Below are 27500 nucleotides of genomic sequence, written 5' to 3'. Positions count from 1 at the left end.
TAGTGTGTAACATCGCTCACTACCTTGAAATTCTTTACATTAGAATTTGCGGCAAAGTACATTTTATATTTGGTGAATGACGGATTTTAGCGAAACTCGATTCTGAACAACACTTTCTCACTATGTTCCAGCTGCCAGTACGACTATTTCGGGTACGGAACAGAACTCATGCTATACGCTACATTAGGTCGTCGAAAATTGGGATTGATACAGTGTTCTTGAGTATTAATACTAAGATAAACTGTCAAAGCCAATAAAGACATTTAGAGTTAAAATGAAACCTTTCGAACTCGACTCGAGTTGCTAACTGTACTCATTTGCGGCAACTCTCTCTGAAACCACATAAAACCACATAAAAACAGCTTGGTGAAGTTTTAACTTTTTGAATAACAATATTGCAATGTTTCGTTAGTTGAGCAAAATCGTGGCGAAAGTCTAACACGAAGAAATTTAAAACTATGTTTAGAATAAATTTATTATAATTATGTAAATGACGTCAGCAAAATACGATATATTCGAGGGTCATAAGAGAGGTTGAAAGTATATAAACTGTTATCGTCTAAAAGATTCAGGTATATTACATTCAACATTTGGCCATCGTCATCACCATGAGATCGTATCTCGACATGAAGGGACATTTTATGACGACATCCTTCAAAGTCATTATATACATACACCAGTTTCACTTTGCATTTCTATTGCGAATACTAGGAAGTGAGGTTATGAACTCGTAAGACTATCTTTCATTTTCAACTCACTCACCGTATTACCCAGAATGCACCTGATGTAACAGATGACGATATCAATTATATCAATGAGGAAATACATAAAAGTGAATAACAATAAGAGAAGAAGATTCCCAGAGAACAACTACAATGTATTATATTTGTATATGTTAATTTCATTCAAAGTTTGAATGACTGCTACTTATTCAGATTTAGTAAAAAACGCAATTTGGGCATTTTTTTAATGTAGAGGGTGCTGTTACTGTCGCTGTCCTTGAAGTACTCGTAATTGTTGTTGTTCAGTACTATGCCATGACGGTGTTTCGAGGTCAATCGTAGGTCATTCATGAACTCTTGAAATAACGACAAACTAACTTTCTGTTCATCTTGTTTGTCCCATAGGTGTACAGGCAGGGAATTGTGACTTTGACGGATTTGAGCCTTATTCATGTCCTCGTCCCAATACTAGCGATACAGAATCAGATTCATTATGCTGTATAGTAAATAATCAACCTTCATGTTGCGATGAAGTACTTGCGTAAGTTAATATTAAAATTGTAATATATTGTTTTTTAAAAAAACACTCCTTAATTTTTCTGTAATACAGTTATCGACTGCTCATTATAAATAATGTATTTGTGTACATTGCGGTCACCCAAGTTTGATTTTAAGGGTTTTGAAGTTTATTCATTTTGATCCAAACGTCTCGGATTTGTTTATGTGTTTATGTATGTATTCGGATTTTAAGATATACTTGCTAGTGGAGGAAATACCGCCACATTAGTAAACACAACACATATGTGAATAATTAACATGAATTCGAATATTACGCAGGTGCGTTGAATATTTCTGACTCTTGAAAGAACATTTTATAGATCTTATGTTTTATATCTCAAAGTTCATTTAAATTTACACGATACATTGTCATGAGTGTAGACATTAGGGGTAATACCTCAGACAGATATACAACCACTGTCAACGCCATGATGCTGTTCATAATTCCCATGTGCATATATCAGGACTAGCCGGTTGACATGCCATCTGTGTGATTTTGCTTCGCTGGGTTAGTGAGATAGCGAAGCAAAATCACCAATCGCTGAGTCAACAGACTAATCTAGATACCAGTTAGGGGTAGTTGACCTTTTAAAATATTCGTTCATGGCAACAACAAGAGTCAACTTTCGAAAACTGAATTTTGATAATACTAGTAAAATACATTTTATGGCATTTCGAGTGTCTATCAGTGTCCACCAGTGGTAAAATACAGTACAGAAAAGAAGCTTATGAGAATTAAAAGCTGTAGAGTTGCAAAAGAAAATTAACCGTCTCTATATTTCTTCTTCACAGGGCCTGGGCTATAGCATTGATAGTGCTTGCTGCTTTGCTATTCATTGCAATAATTGTTGGTGTCTGTGCTTGTTGTTGTGGATTCTGCGCATGTATCGCCAATTGTTGCAGACCGTCAACATACCACTACCAGTCAGTGTAGTAAAGTAGTCCGATTCGAAGACACACACACAACAGTTACTGTGCCTTTATACAGCGATTCATCAAAAATATTCAGCACAAGCTGAGTTAAAAAAATTACTCCGAAAGTGTAATATTAAAATTGATGCATGCATGCCTTTGATTGCACCAGAAGTGTTTTCTGGTGCTTTACACAATTGGTTGGATAATAGGAGTTTGCCTGATATTTTAATTGATGTATACTAAATGACGTCATCGAATAATTTATGTATTGTGCCTGAATACTGTCAATACCAATTGATGGTTAAATATTCCTTAGTAAGTAGAATAACACTAGGTACCTTTACATACAGAACATATTACCACCATCATCCCCTCATAATCTCAGCTTATGCCCCTTTAAGAGATAAACAAGTCGCGAGTAATAGTTTGAATGATTTTTGTATCGGTTATTTAGTGGCGATAACCACTCTATCTCCTGTCATTTACACTGCGACAATGTGCAAAGAAATGCTAGTTAGCATATTGTGTTCCATTATTTTGACTGTTGTCTGTGTTTGTGGTTTTATTATGGGACAACTATTTGTTATTACTGTTGACTGAATATTAAAACTTACATTCAGATTCAAATTTTACTTGCATTTCAAGGCCTCCAGCCCATGTGCCAAGGCAGTTACATTTCTATATTAGGCCTAATTAAAAAGTATGTGTTATTCTGGTTTCACTCAATTTTAAAATAGGTGGTTTAGGTAGATTTTTTATTTTATTTATATTATTTTTTTCTGTGTGAGTGCCTAGTTCGGGTTTTCCATTGTTTTCTAAATGATCTCTGTGTTGTTTATTTCTTCCTATCAAATCTAAAGCCATTACAGGAAGAATAGTTTTAGAGTGTCTTTTCAAGTTGATGTCAGTTTCCGCATCCACTATTTCTCGTAAGACTTCACAATTTTTGCGATTTTATTAATTCTTTTTTCTCGAATACGTAAAAAAAAGTTTAGGGTCAGCGGTGAAAATTTGTAAACGTCTTTGTATAGCTGTATATATGATATGGTACAACAGTATGTTTTTTCATAGAACTGAAATGACCAGACTAGCCAATACCGTGGAAGCTAAACTAGTACTTATAATGATATGCCTGTTAATACGTTTGTGTTAGTTTTGTATTACGATATCCAGTGCTTTTATGGAGATGTGGCATAGAAACTTTGATGAGTAGTCACTTTTGTAAAAGATATATCTTTCTCAAAACTGTGTGGATATATTTTGAATAAAGACTTGTTTCGTTTCTATATAACATGGTTTCACTCGTCGTTAACGGTGTCTTTTTTTTCGTTCAAAATATCCATATTACTGTGACTACGTCTTCATGGTCACAATACGTTTGTCTACCTGGCAGTGTGTGAGCATTTGTGCAACATGGACAAAGTTGTTGATAATAGAATAATAGAATCCTAACAAATTAAAAACACAGACATTTCGAATAAAAATCCTTCAATAAGAGAAGGTAAGATAATAAAATGGTCTGTCTGTCTGTCTGTCTGTCTATCTGTCTGTCTCGTTTGTGTCTGTCTGTCTGTCTGTCTGTCTGTCTGTCAGTCTGTCTGTCTGTTCTCTCTCATTCTCTCTCTCTCTCTCTCTCTCTCTCTCTCTCTCTCTCTCTCTCTCTCTCTCTCTCTCTCTCTCTCTCTCTCTCTCTCTCTCTCTCTCTCTCTTCTCCCCAATAATAGATGGCGCCAGTTGGTAGAGTAAACAATTCTTTCTTATTATTTGTCGATGGTGTTTTCTCATTTTAGGCCTAGTGTGACTCAACTAGTCGAATGTCACCCATCTGTTTACACTTATGGTAGATTACAATATTGACGTTGATGATACCATTCATAGAGACGTAACTATGCAATTGATATATATATATCCTACTGTCCTACGTATACAATTGGCCCAGAGAGAAGTCTACAAATTATCAATCTCTGAACTATGGAACGGAGAGAGATGACCTGGCCTTACCCTTTACACTCATAACTTCATCACTTAGCAACAACAAACATAATAAGTTGAAACAACGGTGCAATCATGATATTTTGACTTCGTATTTATTTTAAAGGATCAAAAGTAAGTTCTACCCGATGGAATATTCTGTCAGCCCCACATGAGTCCTTCATTAACGTTAATAGTTCAGTTATTCTGTGCATAGTTAAATACTGATCAACATACGGTATAACTGCGACCTTAACAGCAGTCATGGTTTACGACACGTCGCGTCTCGTCGTTGGAATTGTATTCATAATACTGGCACTCTTTTACGGTAAGTCCATCTTTTGTCATAGTTCTCTATGTTCTAAAATAATATTCACAGGGAGAGAGTGTGTGACCGTTCGTCGCATAGAGATCGTATTTTTGTTATATTAGTAAAGATCAATAACAGCAGGTTTACCAGCTCGGTTCAACATGATTTCTTTGTACAGTGTCTTGACTATTCTGATCGCACATTGTCCGGTTCAAGTCTATGAAAAGAACTTGTTTTGTATATCCTCAATAAATAAAATATCATATTTACAAGAATGCGATTGATTTGATGTAATCCAATACAGCACGAACTTTGACCTTTTTTGATGAGCCACTTCCGGTTAAACCTTTATTTTACCTAAAAGTCGTATCACTTATTTTATTGATGCATTTAATTTCAATTCCTGTTTTTAGTACCAACCGTTTTCGGAACTGAGTGTCCAACTGACTTCCCCTTTGATAGCTGTCCGCGTTTCAATGATACATATGAAGAGACGGTATGCTGTGTAGTCGACGATCATCAATATAGCTGCTGTACTGAAGACTATATCAGGTATGACGTCACTTCCACCCTAAAAATTCCTGTTGAAAGTTGAAACACATCAGACGAAGTACGTCAATCTAAAGTAGAACATGCTTGGTACAATGAAAATATTGCTAACATTGATAAGTTTTATTATTTAGCTGGATAAAAATGTCACTAACATTGCTACGTTTTATTATTTGGTTCAACAAAAAATATAATTGGTAACGTTGCTACATGGTATCGACTAACATTGCTACATTTTATTCTTTAACTTGATAAAATTATTACTAAGATTGCTACATTTTATCGTTTGGCTCCACAAATATACTGAACACTGCTACATTTAACTGTCAGGCGCGTCAACAATGTTACAATGTATCAGTATTGCATTTCCTTTTAATGAGGTAACCACAAGCTTAGCAGATGGTCACCAAATGCTGTAGAAACCTGAGAAAAGTATACATTGTTATACTGTAACAGTATATTATTTGACGAAGATAATGGCAGCTTAATGATAAAATGTAATCTTAGGAAGATTTTTGTTGAGTAAGACAACATTCTGGTTCAGGTTAAGTGTCTACTATAGTAAAGTGACAATTTGGAATTGTGACTCCACGGTGTCAATGTTATCTAGTTAGCTACGTTTTCAATGGGTTCGGTGTTTTTCCACCAGATTAATTTTTTCAATCTGAGAATTCTGAGAATTCCAATATATATAGTAGTATTTTCAAAACAGTTGGTCCATGTGCTAATTTGGCAAAAGTTCATCTGTAGGGTGCTTGCAAGGGTGACATTTGTAGTCTGGCCTTTGCTTTTATGTAGAAATGTTATTGTCTATGGCTAGGAATGGTTTATTGATATATAACTTTGTTTATTTTTTTATTTTGTTGTACTCGTATTCAGGGAATGGTTGATTATTCTGGTATCTATACTGGTGGGTATTGCAATAATTGGTGCTGCCGTGATGATTGCTGTCTGTCTGGGATTCTGTACATGTCTAGCTTGTTGTCATGCCTATTTTCACGATGATAGAAGTAACACAGAGGAAATAGTAGTTGTTGAGACTAACTACTGACCGGAAGTCATTTTAGTTCTCACGTATACAAGACAAAGCACTCATCACTTGATAGATAGTCTAGTTCCTATACAGTATCATTACCATTTACACCTCCACTCACTAGTCTAGTTCCTATACAGTATCATTACCATTTACACCTCCACTCACTAGTCTAGTTCCTATACAGTATCATTACCATTTACACCTCCACTCACTAGTCTAGTTCCTATACAGTATCATTACCATTTACACCTCCACTCACAGTCTAGTTCCTATACAGTATCATTACCATTTACACCTCCACTCACAGTATAGTCAAAGTCGTTACTCTAGAAGTCCTGAGATGCATGAGATGAAATTTAAAATTCATCCACAGACACCCACACAGTGATTAACATCATGTCTTTGTTAATCAATCACAATATCCTAACCAATAACAGTCTCTCATGAATTTAGTGTTTACTGGGTCAGTTATGCAATGTCCAAATATTGTATATTTGTCAGCTCGGAATGCTACTTATGCATTTACCTCAATGTAGCAGTTGGGATTCACTGATTGGATGAACAACTTTTTGTGCTGATGGAGGGACTTTGACCAGACGTGGTTTAGTTAGAAACCAGGTTGGCACCCAGACTACTCGGTATCAGAAGTAGTTTAAACACAGTTAGTTGTAAATGCTTGCCAAGTTTCAAAATTCTAACCCAAACCATCTTCATGCTTATCTACCTGACTAAATAGAGATATTCGACTAAAGAGCGTTTTCAGCGAAAGTAAAATTGATAACATAATCCATCTACCTCATCTCTTACCCATATCAAAGACGATTTCTGGTAAAAGGGGACACAAGAATTGTTGTAGGATGTACAACTCTGCAGATAACTCAACCACGCAATTGAAGTAAAAAAAGAATATGACACACTCCTGGATATTTGTACCATAACATTTTATACGCGACATTTCTTTTTTATATAGTATAAAAATATATAACATTCAATATGATGGTAAATATGGTACGTATACCATACTGTTGGTTATACTAGAATGATGAATGTATATCACTGTAAGCCCTATGAATACCAGTTATGACAGCAGAAACTGGTATCAAAGCCTTTGGTACGAAATAATGATCTGATTTTTGAAGCTGTTCCTGTTTCTGATGCCTTCATGTTTACGCGGAGAAGTGTTTTAAGCAGAAAATTATAAAAATGTCATCCAAGTTTACGTGCATGCTTATAAACTGAAATATCTTAAGATACGACACTGAAATTAACAATTATTTTTTTAAGATGGTACATTAGAATGACAAATTTGGCAGTCGTGATATCTGGTGACAATCCGTAATACAATAAGGCGCTAGACAGGTAATATAAAGGATGATAACGTGGTCTTATATATATTTAATCCCTATGTATGAATGGGCAAGCGGAGTGTGTGAAGTGTCGACGATGTGCTTGTACACAAGGGCGGTACTGTGATTATTCATATACTAGATATGGATTAATACATATTAGTTGATGTGTGTATTTGTTCAGCACAAGTCCTGAAACTTGTAGGTTTATGGAAAAGAAAAGAAAACGCAAAATAAACGCACAATTATTGAACCATACATCATATAATCTCTGACTTAACTTTAGACCTGATTTGCTCCATCAACAAAGTAATAGGCAGTCCTCACTTGTACATCATGTATATGGGACGTTCATTTTGCATGTCGCCAAATCTTGTTAATATTAATATACGACATACACAAGCTGATGAGTCACATTGTCACGTTCCCATGGAGACACCATAACACAAAGTGACCGAACGATAACTATATCTTCATTTTGACATGGTTCACACTATTTGACCTTTCAATCAAGTCAACTTTTCAAATGTCATTCTTTGATTAAAATATGAGCTGGATGGCGCTTTTCATCATATCTCGCTAACGCTGTCGATCAGAAATTTGCAGAATTTCAAAATGTATGTGTCCCACCATCTTTACGTATCCGAATTCTTCATCAAGTGGGGGTTCTGTTCGCATGATGTTAGTGGGTCACTCAGTGTCCACCTGGTCAAGTGTGGCATTGTAAAGGTCACCACGTACTCAGAATAGTGCAGTTCTGACTCAAAGACAGTTGACTGAAGTCCCGTGAGTTTGCGTTGGCAACCTCACCCTAGCTTAAAGTTACTCATATCATATACCTGAGTCTTCTTCACAAGGGGCATTCTTCGTCTTTCGTTGTAAGGTGTAACATCACATCAATTCTTCGTCAGCTGGCTGACCATGGTGGAGAAAACATCCTGTTTAGTTTACGGCATCGTACTACTTACGGTTGCTCTTGTGTACGGTAAGTCAAGATTGCAATAATTGTGGATATGTTACTGTTCTTCATAAAATGTCCTAGTTTATAAAAACCCATTATTTTATGTGTTGCAATACATATGTAGTGTCACAGTGGTAATGTGTATTTGCACTCAATTATGTGTACTTTGTAAAATACAATGTAAAATATAGGTATCATTTAGATATCACACTTAAATTTATCTAAAAACAAATTTATCAATACAAATCTGACCTTGATATAAATAGACAATACTGTGTGTTTTATTTAGGACATCTTTCTGCGTCGTGTGAAGTGATTCCCAAATTTTCACACTACCTAATTGACGCATATCAATTAGCTTATTGCATACAATCTACAACAATTTCACATTACAATATCACTCGGTCGAAATAAATAGTTATTTGAGTAAAGCAGCGTTATCGTCCTCAATATAAGAAGTGTCAGCATTGAACAAATAACACTTCTGACTTTTTACAATGTAGATATTTTCAACGTGACCATGTGCAAATTGAACAAATAACACTTCTGACTTTTTACAATGTAGATATTTTCAACGTGACCATGTGCTGTAGGCAGTGTAATATTGCTATAATTGTAATAATCACGGTTAAAATATGTATTGAGATTGCGAAAAATTTGAGTGGTTTTGGTTTATTACATGTCAGTCGAATACCACATTATGCCTGCGATAAAGCGTATTATGACAGCGACCAATTGTAAAGAGGTGACCGATAAATGTAAAAAAAATTATTGTTCATACATGTAAATTGTACAAACTTGGTGGTACTCAGTAACAATTATTCAGTGGTATCTCTGGTAGGATTTGTGACTTGTTGACCCGTACTGGGATGTAGTGACCTACATCTAGAGCGAATACCCTGGATGTCATTCTTGATTAATTTTGAACTAGACAAATAAGGCAGACACACTGATATTTGATAGGTTTTTCATGTCAGATAGTTTTATAATGGTTATTTTTCAATATTAACTTGTGTGTTGATGTATATTCTATTTATATATTCACAGTACCAACAGCTTTGGCAGTAGATTGTCCGTCTGAATTTCCGTTCGACTTCTGTCCTCGCTCTAATACCAATGACACCAGTGACCACACAGTGTGTTGTATAGTGTATGACGGTCAATATAGTTGCTGCACAGAAGACTATATCACGTAATGTTAAACTCCTTGTTCACATTAGAACTCACTACCAAATCAGATATGACTATAGAGTTTTAACCACTGTGGCATGATGTGTTTTATTACATATAACACAGCGGTTTATTTCACATGTTATAAATTACACACACCGAAATACAGGCACTCATGGCGCGCGTCAACGAAATCACATTCTCACTCTGAATAGAAATTGTTCGAATCTTCCTCGTTTCATCTGACAGTGATGTTAACGTTGATTAGTGTTCACAGTGAGATAAAATATACCATTTAACATGCTTGTGCGCCATAACTGTTTTGTTTTGTTTTGTTTTGTTTCGTTTCGTTTCGTTTTATTATTTCGTTTATTTCGATGTGTCAGACGTAAAATATGTTGGTTTTGTAGTATTTTATGGAGGGAGGATACACGGTGTTAATCTTTGTGTGTGTGAACGGGTGACAGCAGAGACCCAGTAATGTAATTTTATGCCGTATCGCGGGTTGATCCAACCCTATGTAGAAATGATAAGCTCTGGGGAAAAACCTAATGTGTACATAGTTTTCATGTTTTATAAGTAGCCGTGACACTAACCATCGGCTAACTAATCTACCCGATAACCATAGGCATTGAATAGGATCGCTACATTAGAAAGCCAACGACAATACCCTAGGTTAGTCCGAGTCAAAAATGACGTTCTATGTGTGATTTCGAATATTTCATGTTTGATCATAACAGCCTACTATTGAATTCACCTAGATGACCAACAGGTTGACGTATGGTCAACGTTTCAGATGTGTTAGATTTAAGAACAGCTCCCTCTATTCGTTGTGTACCGTTTAATAGCCCATTGTGAATCCATCAAACAACATGCAGGAGACGAGTAACTTAGGGTTAGGGATGTTAGAATACCCACAATGGAAAGACTGAATAACACTGGGCTGGGCCCAATATATTTGTAGTATATTACAGCCTGTTTTGTATCCCAAACAAAACGAAGGACACATGAAATATTGGATGGGCTAGGGGATATTTCAGTACCCATCATGCCAAAATTGAAGCATTGACTAGGCATAATATATATATGTGGTGTGTACCTTAGCTTATTTTGTATCCCAAACAACGTGTAGGATATATTGAAGTAACAGTGTTAAGAATGGGGATGCTCGAGCACACTCTATGCTAATAAATTATTTGTTGCAGGCTTTAAAGCAAAATCACATTGAAAGGGTGAGACTTCACAATGGTAGTCGGCAGTGGCGGTTAGGCCAAGATTCGTGTGTTCATGGTTTATACAGATAATTTTTTCCCTATGTCAAATGATGATTTACATTATAAACAGTATCTGAACTAGTTATGTATCGATGTGAACTTCAAAAGTATCATTTGGTTGCTAGGAAAACACATATATAACTTAGATCATCGAGTGAGGGCCATTTATGGCGACGTTAACTATGCACATGAGTACCAATTTAGCATTTGGTGTTTTTTCTGGAGGTTTTTATTTTTTATTTTTCCTATTATAGAATATCGATTGCATATCACGTTGATTTTTACAGTATTTAGTCAAATGTAATTCTAATTTAATTCATATCTGCAATTAATTGAAATATTTCGATTTGTCTCCATCTGTCATTTTCAAAGCTGCACTTTGACGAGTCTACAAGTCTGTAAGATACGACGTGTTGGGGCGCCCTCAGGCAGAAAGATACGACGTCCCTTACAGTCTGTTATTTGACAAATCTAAAAGTTAGACATGCCTGGGTGATTATTCATCTGACGACCCACTAGTACAATCGTGACTGTAGACATCCAGAAGAAATTATAATGAGAATGGTATTCTCTTCGTTTTATTTACAGTACCTTTTTGTTTAATTTTAGGACGTGGTTAATTGTACTGGTGACAATTCTAGCAGCTGCCCTTATCATCTTTATCGTCATAGTAGCGTTGATCTGCTGTGGTTTCTGCGCTTGTTTAGCATGTTGTGATATATGTGTCCGTTCTGGAAGTCAACAGACGTCACATGTGGCGTAGCGGGCGTACTTCAAGAAAGACAGAACATTCAAAAATGAAATTGTGTTGCCTGGATAAACGCCTATGTGATATGTATAAGGGCATGACAGCTATATATTTTTAATTAAGTTGAATAATTTCTCTAAAATTATATAAACATGAAGTAATTGTGAAACATGTTGTCTGGCATGTGTTCCTTTGGTTTTGAGGGTCAGGGTACTATACGTACTGTTTGATGCTGTATAAATCGAACAATGCCGATAACCAAAGTAATCAAGTAAACAGAAGCCAAACATGACACGACTAACTTTCACAGACATGAACAAACTGATAAAAGCAGCACATGCATCTACAGCTGAGGCACCCACTATTGTTTTTGTATCAGTGTATGACAGTTTGATAATGTGATAGTGAGAAGACTTTAAGGCACCTTCAAAGCCAGTTTTTATTGTCTATTACTGGTAAAAGGACTTTCTGATTAGCCCTGTATCACTGTTGCAAGGGTTGTAATAAACAATGCGACTGAAGTGTGTGTGTGTGTGTGTGTGTGTGTGTGTGAATGGATGGATGGATGGATGGATAGATATAGGTGGGTGGGTGGGTCCGGGATGGATGGATGGATGGATGGATGGATGGATGGATGGATTGATTGATTGATTGATTGATTGACAAGCAATAGTTGTCTCACAGATGGATTGACAAGCAATAGTTGTCTCACAGAGAAACCGACGGTGGGAAACATCTAGTTCAGAGATAGATGGCGCTAGCGCTATTAAACCCGTGTATTGCACATATGCAACTCATGTGTCTCGTCATCCATGGTGTAAAGTCCGAGTTGTCCGATACAGTTGTACGGAATGTACTTATCGATTACACCACGTGATTAATCATAGCTATTGTGTATTTTAAAAAAGAAAGAAAGAGACGAAGTCCTTCTTGAACTTTCAAGACATTTTCTAAGTGTTCCAACTTACGCTATGCTCTTTGCGCTTTCTGCCATTGGTTACGGTTTCATCGGCGCGGTCATCTTGGTTAGGGTGCCTTAAGTAATTACAGGGGGGCTGGGAAAATTAGGCCCGGGCTGTTGCATAAAATGTTATCCTCCCCGATTCCGTCGTGCTAAAAAGTGGCCCCCCTCAGTATCCCTTCTCTAAAATATGACCCTCCCCCTGTAGTGTTAAAATATTTCAAAAACATGGTTTAAATGCTGTCAGACTAGGAGAAGGACACTCGTCCCAGAGTCAATGGTTTACAGGAATTAATCCCACCGCTGCCATCACGTTGGAAGTGTTAGAGGCGTTGATTATTTCCCCAACCACTACTACCACCACAGTATATTTATGTGAAGACATGGTTGTCAGCAGCGATTTGATGATATTAAACCCTAAGCCATAATTTAAGGCAACATTGGGCTGTTCATTACCATGGTTACAAGGATGTTATAGTAAAAGTGAAAATAACGTTGCAAAGTACAGTGTCAACAATCAAAATAATATTACTTTTTGAGGGTCACTAAGTGTGAACCTACCGGCTATATTGCATGGAATTTGCGTGCATAGATGCCAAAATCACAAAATAATGCTAAGTTAGACAATACAGTTAGTCAAAGTAAACTTTGACCTTCCCCAAAGCCCATTTTCTGAAATATTGCCCTCCTCGTAGAACCGATACGTAAAAAGTTACCCCCCCCCATTCCCCTGGCCCTCCCCTTGTAATTACTGAAGGTTCCCTTATGAACAAATGACATCATATCACATTTTTGGTAGTTATTTACTTGCCTGGAAGCCCGAACCAGATAGACTATTTCTTAATGATTAACACAAGAATTATAGACTTGACACCCATCTATCTTGTAGCTGAAATAGTCTTCCTAAGTTGTACTTTATATTGGTTGGATATATGTCTGACCTTTGACCTTAGAAACACTAAAAGTATTGTTCGCATTATCGTGCGAATATAGAAAGATAGGTTTGGGTCTTATCTTTACTAAAGGGTTGTTTCTATTGATTCTTTTATAAAGGAAATATTAACATCGGTTGACCTTTTGGAGACCTTCTGACGGAGATGTTAGTTCGTGGTATATCTATTGTACATTAAGCCCATCCTACAGGCTGTACGATTTGCGAGGTCTGCCTAAACAGGTGTATTTTGTTGTAGTGGACTGAAACTTTCTCAAATCGACGTTCGTGATATTGAACTTCATAGATTGGCCACATTATGGGTAACACGAAAACTGGTATTACGTCTGCGAAGATACTTCTGTCATTTATATTGCTGCTTTATGGTATGTATTTATGTTCGTTCTCATGGTTACCAAAACATTAGCATACGCCGTGCCATAGTAAGTGTTGAGAATCGAATATGTCCCAATTATTGCAAAAAGGCACCCGAATATTACTTTTGAAACTTATATCAGTAATTTCAAATGCAAGAGGGGTCTTAAATAAGACAGTTATCCCTAACACATCCCAGCTTTCTCTAAACATGTCAGGTTTCATTTGTTATTGCACAGTGGAGTATGTTGGGGGAGGAAGGGGTTAATAGTAACGGCCTTTCAGGTATTGAAAATGCCTAATACATGTACCGGATTAGAATTTAGTTGAAGCCAGTATTTCTATCAATTTCGTCCGAAATCAAGACTTTACTTAATTGTGTGCATTTATTCTCATTTCAAGTTATTTGTGTCTCTCGGAAAATGGCGTTCCCCTGAAAGGTAGTGTTACTCCTCAAAAATTTGGTAATTCTATCACGTACAAACCGGCAAAAAATAGCCACACCAAATAGTGAGTCGCAGTGTTCAACTGTCAGTATTATTTTATTCAATGGAGACATGTCATATTTAAATATTGTAATATGCTGTATTTTCACCATCGACTTCCTTCCCCTGTCTTGGTATATACTCGGGTTGGGAAGGGGTCCTGCTCCCCCTGTCTTGGTGTACACTAAGTTTGGGAAGGGGTCCTGCTTCCTCTGTCTTGGTGTATACTCAGTTTGGGAAGGGGTCCTGCTCCCTCTATACTTGGTGTATACTCGGGTTGGGAAGGGGTCCTGCTCCCTCTATCTTGGTGTATACTCAGTTTGGGAAGGGGTCCTGCTTCCTCTGTCTTGGTGTATACTCAGTTGGGAAGGGGTCCTGCTCCCTCTATCTTGGTGTATACTCAGTTTGGGAAGGGGTCCTGCTTCCTCTGTCTTGGTGCATACTCGGGTTGGGAAGGGGTCCTGCTCCCTCTGTCTTGGTGCATACTCGGGTTGGGAAGGGGTCCTGCTCCCCCTGTCTTGGTGCATACTCGGGTTGGGAAGGGGTCCCGCTCCCCCTGTCTTGGTGCATACTCGGGTTGGGAAGGGGTCCTGCTCCCTCTGTCTTGGTGTACACTCGGGTTGGGAAAGGGTCCTGCTTCCTCTGTCTTGGTGTATACTCGGGTTGGGAAGGGGTCCTGCTCCCCCTGTCTTGGTGTACACTCGGGTTGGGAAGGGGTCCTGCTCCCTCTTTTTTGGTGTACACTCGGGTTGGGAAGGGGTCCTGCTCCCTCTGTATTGGTGTACACTCAGTTTGGGAAGAGGTCCTGCTCCCTCTGTCTTGGTGCGTGTATACTCGGGTTGGGAAGGGGTCCTGCTCCCTCTGTCTTGGTGTACACTCAGTTTGGGAAGGGGTCCTGCTCCCTCTGTCTTGGTGTATACTCGGGTTGGGAAGGGGTCCTGCTCCCCCTGTCTTGGTGTATACTCGGGTTGGGAAGGGGTCCTGTTCCCTCTGTCTTGGTGTATACTCGGGTTGGGATGGGGTCCTGCTCCCCCTGTCTTGGTGTACACTCAGTTTGGGAAGGGGTCCTGCTCCCCTGTCTTGGTGTATACTCAGTTTGGGAAGGGTTCCTGCTTCCTCTGTCTTGGTGTATACTCGGGTTGGGAAGGGGTCCTGCTGCCTCTGTCTTGGTGTACACTCAGTTTGGGAAGGGGTCCTGCTCCCTCTGTCTTGGTGTATACTCGGGTTGGGAGGGGGTCCTGCTTCCTCTGTCTTGGTGTACACTCAGTTGGGAAGGGGTCCTGCTTCCTCTGTCTTGGTGTACACTCGGGTTGGGAGGGGGTCCTGCTGCCTCTGTCTTGGTGTACACTCGGGTTGGGAGGGGGTCCTGCTGCCTCTGTCTTGGTGTACACTCGGGTTGGGAGGGGTCCTGCTTCCTCTGTCTTGGTGTATACTCGGGTTGGGAGGGGGTCCTACTCAAGGTAGTGTGAGCAATGCAAATGGGAGGTAGACACTGGTGAGGAATACTTTGGTGGTGGTGCTGACATGAATGATGGTGGTGAATGTGATGGTGGCAGTGATAGCAGTTTTGGTGGTGGTGGTGGTGGTGGTGGTGGTGGTGGTGGTGGTGGTGGCGATGGTGGTGGTGGTGGTGCTACTGCTGGTGGTGCTGCTATTACTGGTGGTTGTGGTGCTGCTGTTGATGATGGTAGTGCTGCTGCAGGTGGTGCTGCTGTTACTGGTGGTTGTGGTGGTGGTTGTAGGGTGCTGGTGTTACTGCTGGTGGTGGTGGTGGTGGTGGTGGTGCTGATGCTAAGGATGGTGTTACTGGTGGTGGTGTGGTGGTGGTGGTGGTAGTGGTGTTGATGCTGATGCTGCTGCTGCTGATGGTGGGGTTGGTGACCACAAAGAAGGGAGTAACCATTTTGTATATGTTCATGTCTTCTTACAGTGCAGACAGTGAATGGGTCGGTAATTACATGCCCAGACACTAATCCTGAGGAAACCTGTCCCCCAGCCGATAAACCTGATGCCATACTGTGCTGTGATGAGGGTTGTTGCACCGACGAAGACATCAAGTATGTCATATCTCGAAATGTGAGACTTCGAGGAATTTGAAGCCTACACAAATCTAGTAAATCAAGATATTTGATCTGGTAGCTCAAAGTTTGAGACTAATTAGTCCACAAGCCAAGGTCACAACAGGGTAGTTTTAGCCGAACATGTAACAATTCAGTGTAGCAGGAGTGTATATTATACCAACCACTCTTGCAGTCTAGAACACATTTTTTAGTCTAGATACTATCCGTACCGGCTTTCAATCATTCAGCTTCTCCACGTCTAGAAGAACAACAAGCTGAGATGAAATGTCAAACAAAATCATCCATATAGCAATTAACATCATACCTGTGTTACTCAATCACAGAATTCTGCCCAATAAGTCAGTGTTTATTATGGGCAGTTTACATAAATGTCCATACATGTTGCATTCGACATGCTGGGATGCCACTGTTGGGGTTTCTCATTTGCATGAACATTCTTTGGTTCATGGCTCCCATTCCTCTCGAAGTGGAGAATGAATCAAAGCAACGGATAGGCTCTATACTACTAGTTAGATTGTAATAGTGTTTGTATGATTTCTTTTTCGTTGCAGGGATGCACTAATTGCCATTGTGATCACCATAGTGACGGTTGTTATTATAGTGACCGCTGTACTATTGTTTGTGTGCTGCTGTGGATGTACTATCTGCTGTGCATGTATCAAACGTTGTTGTAAATGCCTTTTTTGCTGGACATGTTGCTGTAAAACTAAAAACAAGGTTGAAACTGATAAAGAAATGGCATAGTAATACCTTGTACATCAGAGTGCCACAACACAGACGAGATCACATCGGCGTTTCATTCATGGAACATGATATACAAGCGTTGCTAATCTTTTACAGAAACGATTAGACATGAGTGAAACACCAAAGTAACTCTGTTTGTGCTGCAATAACAATCCGAATGTGATACGGGATGATTTGACCTCACTTCCTGTCAAACAAAATTATTCATTGATTGTATATAGTTAATAGTATGTGATCTGTAAATAGGTAATTGTTACGTTAAATATTTCAATCAAGTCTTTCAAACATGAAATTTATGATACTTATATTGAATGTGGTTATATTTTAAGCGAATGTTGGTCTGTCATATGATAATTGTCACGTTACAATCGGCAGAAATTATTGCAAAATGACAATCAAATCAAAACTATACGAAAATGATACCGTCCAAATCAATGACAAAAACGCTGTGTTTATGACGCCGTCCAATTCTATACACTGTTCAAGTTTTCAAGCAAGATTTTTTTGGAAAGGTTGCCGCCTAATTGTTTTTTTTTTTTTTTTTTTTTTGGGGGGGGGGGGGTGGTTGCTGCACCTTAATTGTTACTGTAACAGTAAATGCAACAAGAAAGTAGTTGAATATATGTATTGACATTTACCTGCACTTTTTATTTTATATTTACAACAAATAAGCTCTCTCTTATTATCGTCAGCAATTTACTAACGGTGATTTAAAATGCTCTATACCACAACCTTGAAAAATGTTCTTTATATGTCTCATAACCAGTAAATGCAAAGCTGACTATTTGCATGATATTAAAGTCGAGTTCACTGCTTACAAAATATTGTACACTTTGTAACGGCTGTCAGTTGCTCTTGCAGAGGTGTGTATATTATCATTTTAATTACACTGTATGAGGGCGTCCTTCAACAGTAGTTTAAAGTGGCGACACGAAGTAAACATAGACATGGATGACACCGTCATGGTTACGTAACACCCCATCTTGAAATACGCCCCCTTGTGGTGAAAGTGATGTCGAATGCTAGTTCTGAATAGTGAAGAATTATTGTATGGCATACTCATTTATAAGTTTGAAAAGAAGTGATTAAAACATCATGAATTACGAGCTGTTTATGGCTTCTTCTTTTCTTTCTGCTCACTTTCATGTTTATTCGTTCCTCACCCCCCCCCTCTCTCTCCCTCCCTCCCTCCCTCCCTCCCTCTCCCCCTCTCTCCCCTCTCTCCCTCCTCTCTCTCTCTCTCTCTCTCTCTCTCTCTCTCTCTCTCTCTCTCTCTCTCTCTCTCTCTCTCTCTCTCTCTCTCTCTCTCTCTATCCCTTCTCTCTCTCTCTCTCTCTCTCTCTCTCTCTCTCTCTCTCTCTCTCTCTCTCTCTCTCTCTCTCTCTCTCTCTCTCTCTCTCTCTCTCTCTCTCTCTCTCTCTCTCTCTCTCTCCCCTTGGATATTGAGCCAGTCTATTTAGAGGCAAGTGTGAAATTAGCTACGTTCATCGATAACAAACAAAGCACGTATTCAATATAATAGCATGCCGATGTGGTTTATAATTTTTACTGGGTCATTTGCATAACTATTTTTTAAATGTATATATCGTGTGTGGTAGCTCAGAATTTCCAGTCTGATAATACAGGTATGAACTAGCTGAAAGCCTTGCCCTGACACACTGTGACAGACACATTTCTTGATGCTTGCATGTGTGCGTGCGTTTGGGAGGGGGCGGTGCGTGCGTGCATGCAAGTGTGTGAGTGTGTGTGTGTGTGTGTGTGTGCGTGTGTGTGTGTGTGTGTGTGTGTGTGTGTGTGTGTGTGTGTGTGTGTAGTCGAGTGTAGAAGAGTGTACACAAAGATGATTTTTTTTTTCAGCTGAATTGCTTCTGTTCCTGATTACTAACGCCTTGCGGTGTGAGTCACATGTCAACAGGTCACGTGCACAGTTTCGCTTCTTCAAATTTCATCGCATTTATTTACCATCGCATCAGGTTCATGAGGTTGTCAATACAACACAGAGAAACTCATGGACATAGACATGTGAGTGGAAGTATTAATTCGTTATGAATCAAACCAAAAAAAATAATTTTCATTTTCTTGAGTAAGGACAAATCAGGAAATCACGGCTCTTAGTACACGTTTCTAAACTAAATATTCATAGACATCGCATCTGTAGAATTTCCAAACCAGTCATACCAGATCTGTGATGCATACACAACATCATTATGATGATGATACCGTATAGGGAGATATTTGTATAGTAAGGCTACCAGCCTATCAGTTGTTCATACCAGAATATAGGTGGGTGTTGCTGTATTTGACTGTATGGTTTCCTGTGCTCAAACCATTATTACAGCCATTTGTATACAAAATACAAAACTTTGGTCACGTGAAAATGAATTCGCGAGAGCCTGTATGAAATATTATAGGATATCTTTGTTATATCATTGCTGTCTTTGGAGGGTGGAGAAGTTGAGTATGGTTATTGCAAAAGCGAAATAACAATCTAATGAAGGTGGTTTTCTTAGTAAGGTAAGTCAAGACTTGATTGTTAAACATTGACCATTTCCTAAGTGTCAAAATGTCCTTAGTATGTCCATAGTAGTATACTATTATAGGTCCATGTTAAATACGTCATGTGTTGCATTAGGCTTTCATGTACCAGTGTATAAACAATGTCAGTGTGGTAAAGGTAAAATATTGCATTTAGTAACAGCAACCCATACATCATTCTGAACCATTCTTTGGCTATCAAGGAGTCGGGGCAGGTTAGGCTATGCATTTCAATTCCAAATTACGGCGGGAGGGGAGGGGGCTAAGAGAATATTGGGGTGCTCTTAAAAGTTAGTGGTGCGAAGGAAGGTTTTGGGTATTCCAATCGTCAGAAAGAGGGTGACTTGAAAGATTTGTGACTCTTTGAATCTCATTAAATTTAAGCAGCAGTCTGCTTTTGGTCAAATGTCACATGTCGTATGTCGTATGTGACAAGTCTTGTTTTCATCATCTGTAGATCATTCCTAAAATATCGACAAAATGGCAAACATGTCGACGACGAAGAGCTACCGTCGATTACGATTAATGACTCCAAATGAACTGTCTGAAGCTGAAATACAGCACTGTAAACAACTATATGGATATGTCAGAACACAAGCAATGGTTTACTCAGATAGAATAAACATCCAAATACTTGGTGACGAACGTAGTGGCAAGACGAGTTTGTGGGAGAACGTGACAGGGCAAACACTTGACAGTAACGACCACTCTGACGGCATAGAAATCCATCAAGGAATAGTGGACGAACACTTCCAACCGATAAAGGGCAACCTGACTACATATGGTGAAAAGGAACAGAGTTACATAGCAAAGAAATTGGCTGAAGAAAGAATTAATGAGGAGAAAAAGCTACATGGTCTTTCAAACTGGGAAACACCATACTATATGGGTTTGTTTTCTTTCTCTTTCATTGCTTGGCTAATGTTTCTGAGCGATAGACTCATATTTGGTCAAAATATCGCTGCTCTAGTAGTGATCCTTGGTACACTGATTTGTGGCTCAATATATGGTCCATCCACAGTGTACAGGAGTTGTAGTGGTTTTGCAATTTATTTAGTGTCTGTGGATAAGATGTTAACAGCTCATAATGACTTTTGTCATGGTAGCTGCCTTGAACTTTACAATTCAAGTTTTTTATCCTACATGACAATGATTGCAATATTGAATTTCTTTCACGGGGTATTGATTGGTTCAAGATTTCGACCTGGTGTAGTCATAGCTTTTTGTGGCATGCTTGTCTCACATGAACAGACTGAGACCATACATGACAGTGACACTTCATGTATAAAACTCTCAGGGTGCACTTTAGTTGAAAAAGCTGCTGTCGTTCTTGGAGGCTTGAGTGGGATTGCAGCATACATAGTTATGAAGAAACTGACTGCGATACGGCCATGGAAAACAAGATTGCTATCAGTTCTGGCATGCTTGTTTATCCCTTTGCTATTCTTGGTGTATGGTTCACGCAGCATTATTAGCTTTGCCTGTTTGTTTCTTACAGTTGGTTATATTCCTGCATTTTTAATAATGATAGGAATACCATACGGTGCTCCTGTAAATTTGGTATTCAATGTTGGTAATCCAATTTGGCTCCTTATCACAGTTCCTCTTGGTGTTTGTTATGGTCACCTACTGGGACTAGAATTACCCTTAGAGTTTGATGTTAGCTCATGTGTGGCAATCTTTTCAGCTATTGTGGTTACTGTGGGAGAAGTGTATCGGCAATTCGTTTACAGTCAATCTATACCTGAAGAAGCGATTGCTAATTCTATCACGATGCACCAAAACAGTACCGACAAAGCTTTTGATTTGACTTTGAACTTCAGGGATGTTACCTGCACTGCTCCTTATGATGTCCGACATGTGCTAATACCCAATACTGCATTGTTCCTTCTCGTGTTTGATCTTAGAAAGTTTGAAAAAGTTGACGACCGAGATACACAACTAGAGAAACTTGTGTCCTGGCTCAGTTCCATAGTACTGCATAGTTCAGATCCAAAATCGACGATCTTCCTAGTTGGAACTCACAGAGATATGGTAGCTGAGACTGTGCGGAAACAGATTGCAGAGTATCTGGAAGACAAATTGTATGGTAATCCACTATTCGGTCATCGACTTCACGATACACCTTTTTCGTTTGCGTTGGAGAATTCAGCCTGGATACCTTCATGTGATGACAGACACAATTTGTTCGCAGCATTGAGGAACGCAGCTACCAAGATAAGACGTGCAACAAAAATACCACTCCACTGGAACAGTTTCTTTAATAAGTTTCTACGTGAATCTACTCCATCAATATTAGATAAGGTTGAAGATTATACCTCTCTACCCCACCTAGCTACACTAATTACACGACACAATGATAACCGATGTAAGATACAGAAGCGTTTAATTCTTGATCTTGAAGATATTCATGCAGACATCACTACATCTCGAGAAGATAAGACCAAAATGTTGTGCTTTTACGACAGATGTGGCGATATAATCTACAAGGCAAGTAATCCAAAGTTATCAGAGTTTGTAATATTCGGTCCAAAGTTATTGATTGATTCTTTCAAGCTCATCGTTGATGCCCAATGCAGTAGACACAGAACACCTGAGATGGGTAAATGGTGGCGCTTATTGGAATCCAAATGCATCTACCACGACTGCCTACTTCGCCATATCATAGGTGGACTTATCCCAGACTTTACTGATGTTCTAGTGGCTCTACTGGAAGAGTACAACGTTATCCTGCCACTCGAGAATTCGGATGATAAGGAATACTTTCTTCCATCAGTGTTACCGGCTTACAATGATAATCCTGCAGCGCTAGGTCCTATCCATGAATGCAAGACATATTTCTTCGACTTTGGCTACCTTAAACCTGATGAAATTTTATACCAGTTAATGGCCAAGTACATGGCAATTTGCCATTTCTACAGGGTTTATAGAAATATGGCATACTTCAGCGCTGATGGCAAAGTTTCACTGAGATTGGAGCTTCTGAAAAACGTACCTGAGCAGCACTTTCTTAAAGTCACCATCAAACCAACCACTGGACACAGCGCAATGGAATTCTTAGCAGAGCTTATCACGTTTATTGAAGATATCTGGAAGACAAATTATGCACACCTAGCTCTCATCTACACCGTTGGAGTGCTATGTCTTTTTCCTCCACCCCATGATGGATATCCTAATCCAAAGATGGAGCACATTTTACCATTAGCATCTGCTAATATGGGTATACAGCTGCCATCCATTGATGAGATCAGAGTGACGAAACAATGTAAAGGGTGTGAGCAGATCATAGAACTCATGTAACCTGGCAATCTATAGACGAGGTAGGTTTAACATTTGACAAATTACAGATTTCAAGTTGTTCTTTATTTGCTTTGAATCAAATTCGATAATGGTGGTTTTTATGACAATGTTGTTTGTATATTGGTGCTTTTAAACTTCTACGGTGCTGTATTGTAATTGGTTATGTACAAACCTGTTTCTGTTGAGAGTCAACAGCTTGTCGAGATAACTGCCAGCTCTAAAGGACGTGTCAACCTTTTTATCAAACTCAACTGTACAACTTAGCACTTTTTGCATATACACCATATTGTAGGGCGTCTTCAATTAATGTTTCCTGGATTATTCCATGATTTCAACTTTTTACAACTACGTGTCGACAATATAAGCTTCGGGAATCTTTGGGCTGTTTGTATTACTATCATGAACCGAGTATAATCTATTTATAGTTGCTATGGCCATTATTGTGGTTGCTAGGTCTTTCAATAGTCACCCATTAATAATGTTAATGTCAAAAATACTACACGATTTGTTGTTGTTATTAGGTCATGGACTCACAAAATTTTTATTTTTACAAAAAAATAGAGTTCAACTTAACTGTAATTTATTTCATTCGTTTTATCATTTCATTTCCTGTATATATTCTTGTTCGTAAATTCTTATTTTTCTATCTCTCCAACAGACACAACTATTAATGAGATAATACGGAAGTCACGAACTTGGCTTGAGGAAGGTTCTACTATGAGTACATTTCTGCCTAGTTTCGTAGCTCTAGAGACATATCTTGGACTTTGTTAGAATGTAAACATCTCTATAATGGACAGCTCTACAAATCTGTTGATTTCCAGCTTCAGCTTGTTAGATTCAAGCGTTCGTCAGATATGAGCAATCAAATTATACTTGCTGTATGCTGAAAATTCATTTGTTTTTGTCGCTTGATCATCACGCAATCATTGTCTCATTTGACAGTGCTTTTCTCGACGTATTTTTGTCTTCAAAGATATACTTTTTGTAAGGTTGCAGTACGGAAAGTAAGCTTTCCATTGATGTATAACATGAACACTGAACGATGAGGAAAAATGACGAATACTTTTTAAGATCACCATGTGTATATACGGACGACCGAGCATCAAACGTGGACGGTTTGATACCGAACATTTTTTATTCGGTTTTTATTCAAACATAATTATGACTGTCGTTTCCACCTCAAAAATAATTGCATGGTATTTTCAATGAAATGAGGAAATACTTCATGAAAGTATGAAATGTATACGGAGCAATTAGATATCCAAATAACGATGAGCGTTTGGATAAAAATACCCGCCAATGAAACTAGCGAATCGACAGTCTTTTCAAACATACTAGCTACTGAATATTCTACATCCAGGAGGAGTCTGTTATAAATAGCGACTTATCATGTGTTGAGGATTTATTTACTTCAATGAATGACAATGTCACTCATTGTTCATTGTGTAATGTCAAGAGGAAGAAAACAAGCTGCCGCATTTACCATAAACACAGAATTGCAACAGGCAAGTAACAAACACAACGCATGAAACTGGAAAAACAGTTTTATGTGGTCACCATATACCGAAGACATCATAGCATTCAGGACAACAAATATTACCACGAGTGTGCGTAGGCGACAACACGTGTCTTTGTTATGATCGCACTACGTTGAGATGCTATTTGCATACTTTTGCCAACCCACATGCATAATGACGACATCACATTCCTTTCCAAACGCTTCCAGCTAATCTATCAATAGTAAACACTTAGATGTTATTCCCAATATTTGTCTAACATAATTATACCAGCGCCAGTAATATCAAAGAAAAATAGGGGAAAGTAATGGCAATTTTGAGCGTTTTGACTCATATTTCGAACACAGCATAACCAGTGACGTAGACAGGCGTTGTCGTGACGTAGACAGGCGTTGTCATGACATAGATGCGCGAGTATATATTAAATATTTTTTGTTCAATTTGGCTCGTGCACGGTATAATAAATATTATTTCAAGAGTGCTCTTGGAAGGTTTGTTGCTAATTCACTATTGATAGATGTTGTTTCATATTGTTCTCATCAATATAGTAGACACGAAATTATTCTGAGTGTTAAACACTTAATCTTTCTGAATTAGAACCGGCCACTGATTACCTTTGTTTGTTTTTTCCGACCAGCCCCAAATGTCAGAAACATAACATAAATTGTCCATATTTCAGATTATCTGACTGTTGAAAACTTGTATCAGTCAATATCAGATTCCTTGAGAGCCCATATAACGCTTACATCTTATGTTTTTTTGTCTTTGTTTCTTTTATCTTGTGATTGTATGTATTTGCATTTATTTCATGGTTGTGTGTGCATTCCTTATTGCGAGACAATAAACAGATAAACTAATTTAAAACAAGGGTGGCTCAATTCAATTCGGACGTCACTGTGTAAAATTAAGTCCGCCAGTGGTTTGTTATACACAATGTACATGTAACTGGTTTATATATACGGCTTGGGTCACACTATTGTCCTGGACTGACACTTGTCTCTTTGGAGATTTTTTCAAGTACCAAATTTATTCTTCAACTGTTTTTGAGTTTGTTATTCATTTTTAGTTTTGTAAAGAAAACTATCCAACTTTTATTTTGATTTGTCCCAGTTACTAGTAGACTCTCATATTCACCTGACTTTTTCGCAATTACGCAAGCGCAATAGCCGGATTATTATTTCACACATATGAACAATGTTCTGGGTTGTTGTTTGTTTGTTTGTTTGTTTGTTTGTTTGTTTGTGTGTTTGTTTGTTTGTTTGTTTGTTTGTTTGTTTTGTATTGTTTTGGTTATGTGGAGTTGGGGGTGTTTTGTTTGTTTCTTTGGTTTTTTGTTTGTTTTGTTTGAAATAAATAATGAAAAAAGTCTGGACACTCGAGCATGGTCTATTAATGTCCCAATCTGATTAAAATATGATGTGGTAAAAGCGGCTAGATGCCGCCGCCTTTCCAAGCGATCAGCCAGAATAAAACAAGCGATACAGAACGATAGAAATAGAGATAAATAAAGGCATCTAGCAGCTTTCATCACATCCGATTTTAATCAGATTGCTAATGTGTCCCTACTGCTACATCCGGTATAGTGTCATAGTGTAACTTATACATGTACCATGCATGGTTGATTATTAACCTGAGATTCAACACCTACATGAAGGTGTCAGGTCATACACACACACACACCGAGAAAAAACACACCGGATGAAGTCATACCCACGGCCGTGACATCGTGTCGAGTGATATCACTGAGTCACTGCCGTGCAGGCTACAACAACCATGGACGAAAGAACATCCCGTTTTGTCCGACGCCTTGGGATAACATTGCTTGGCATAGCATTATTATATGGTGAGTTTTAGAATGCGAAATACCAGTATTATTTGCGAAATACCAGTATTAACTATTATTTGGGTTTATGAATACCAGTGATTACCACGTGCAATCCTCTTTGTAGTCTTGCTTGCATACGGAGTAGGTCGTCCCAGAGTTGAGGGTCATGTCAGTAATCTAGACCCGTAGGGGTATGAAGTAGGGACTGGATTCTGACGCTGTCCGTTCAGGATATTGTTTGTATCATGTGGGTTATACTTCCATGTTTGTATGTAGGTGTGCATTGTTATGAGGAAGCGTCTCAAGGAAGTACATGCCGGTAAATATAATTGTGAGAAAATGTTACTCCCCCACCTCGCTCGGTCCCACACATGCACCATAACCCTGAGTATCAATGTGTATTTTCAACGTGGTTAATAATCAACTGTTCATACTATTCCGGCATCTATATACGTCAGTGCACGCCACAAACAGGTGTGTAGAGCTGGGTAGAGCGTAGACTATTAGCGCGCCATCAACGGCCGTACTTTGCAGACTATGTGATATTCACCTTCAAAGTGCGTCAATTGAAAGCAGTTACATGTCGATTTTAAAATTGACGATATGGATGTAAAATGGCTATTTATTTTAGATAATAAAGAGACTTTACCATATTTTTGTATTTTGAAAAAAAAATGTGTTAAAAGAACACAGACCACATCCGCGTTTTTAACTCATGAATTGCAAAAAAACCCTGTTATTGCGCATAAGGAAGCTTTCCAATTCGGTGTACATAGTGCATTTATATGAAATGCTCATGCGAAATATCCCCTCGCAATACAGCTAACTTCAGAATAAATATTACTTTCATATTCTAGGTTTCAAAGATGGTACACTACTGAACTATTTCACCATTGTTGTCAAGAAAACGTCCAATCTACTGATGGAGATGGTATTTTTGTTATTGATACTTCTTTTCGGTGAGTTTCTGATATCGGAAATAATGAAACATGGACATATCCCTACATATGTACTTATTCTGACGTCTTCGATACATGTGTACTCATTCTGACGCATTCAATATATGTACACTTAGTCAGACGTCTTCGATACATGTGTACTTATTCTGACGTCTTCGATACATGTGTACTCATTCTGACGCATTCAATATATGTACACTTAGTCAGACGTCTTCGATACATGT

General features: G+C 38.5%; 2 protein-coding genes across 2 annotated transcripts in view; both read left to right on the top strand.

The window, feature by feature from the left end:
• The window catches only part of LOC144447295 (uncharacterized), a 4672-nt gene extending 1166 nt beyond the window's left edge, over positions 1-3506 (top strand). Inside the window, exons 2-3 of the mRNA XM_078137218.1 lie at positions 1128-1263; positions 2073-3506. Of these exons, the coding sequence (XP_077993344.1) occupies positions 1128-1263; positions 2073-2214 (278 nt within the window). The 3' untranslated portion in view covers positions 2215-3506. The remainder of the gene's footprint in view (positions 1-1127; positions 1264-2072) is intronic.
• Positions 3507-26265: 22759 nt separating this feature from the next.
• The window catches only part of LOC144447690 (uncharacterized), a 3596-nt gene continuing 2361 nt past the window's right edge, over positions 26266-27500 (top strand). Inside the window, exons 1-2 of the mRNA XM_078137769.1 lie at positions 26266-26335; positions 27175-27276. Coding sequence (XP_077993895.1) covers positions 26266-26335; positions 27175-27276 — 172 coding nt within the window. The remainder of the gene's footprint in view (positions 26336-27174; positions 27277-27500) is intronic.

Source organism: Glandiceps talaboti, chromosome 16 (genome assembly GCF_964340395.1).
Source record: "Glandiceps talaboti chromosome 16, keGlaTala1.1, whole genome shotgun sequence".
Taxonomy (NCBI): Eukaryota; Metazoa; Hemichordata; class Enteropneusta; family Spengelidae; genus Glandiceps; species Glandiceps talaboti.
The sequence above is the reverse complement of the archived record's forward strand: the minus strand, read 5'-3'. Positions and strand labels throughout refer to the sequence as shown.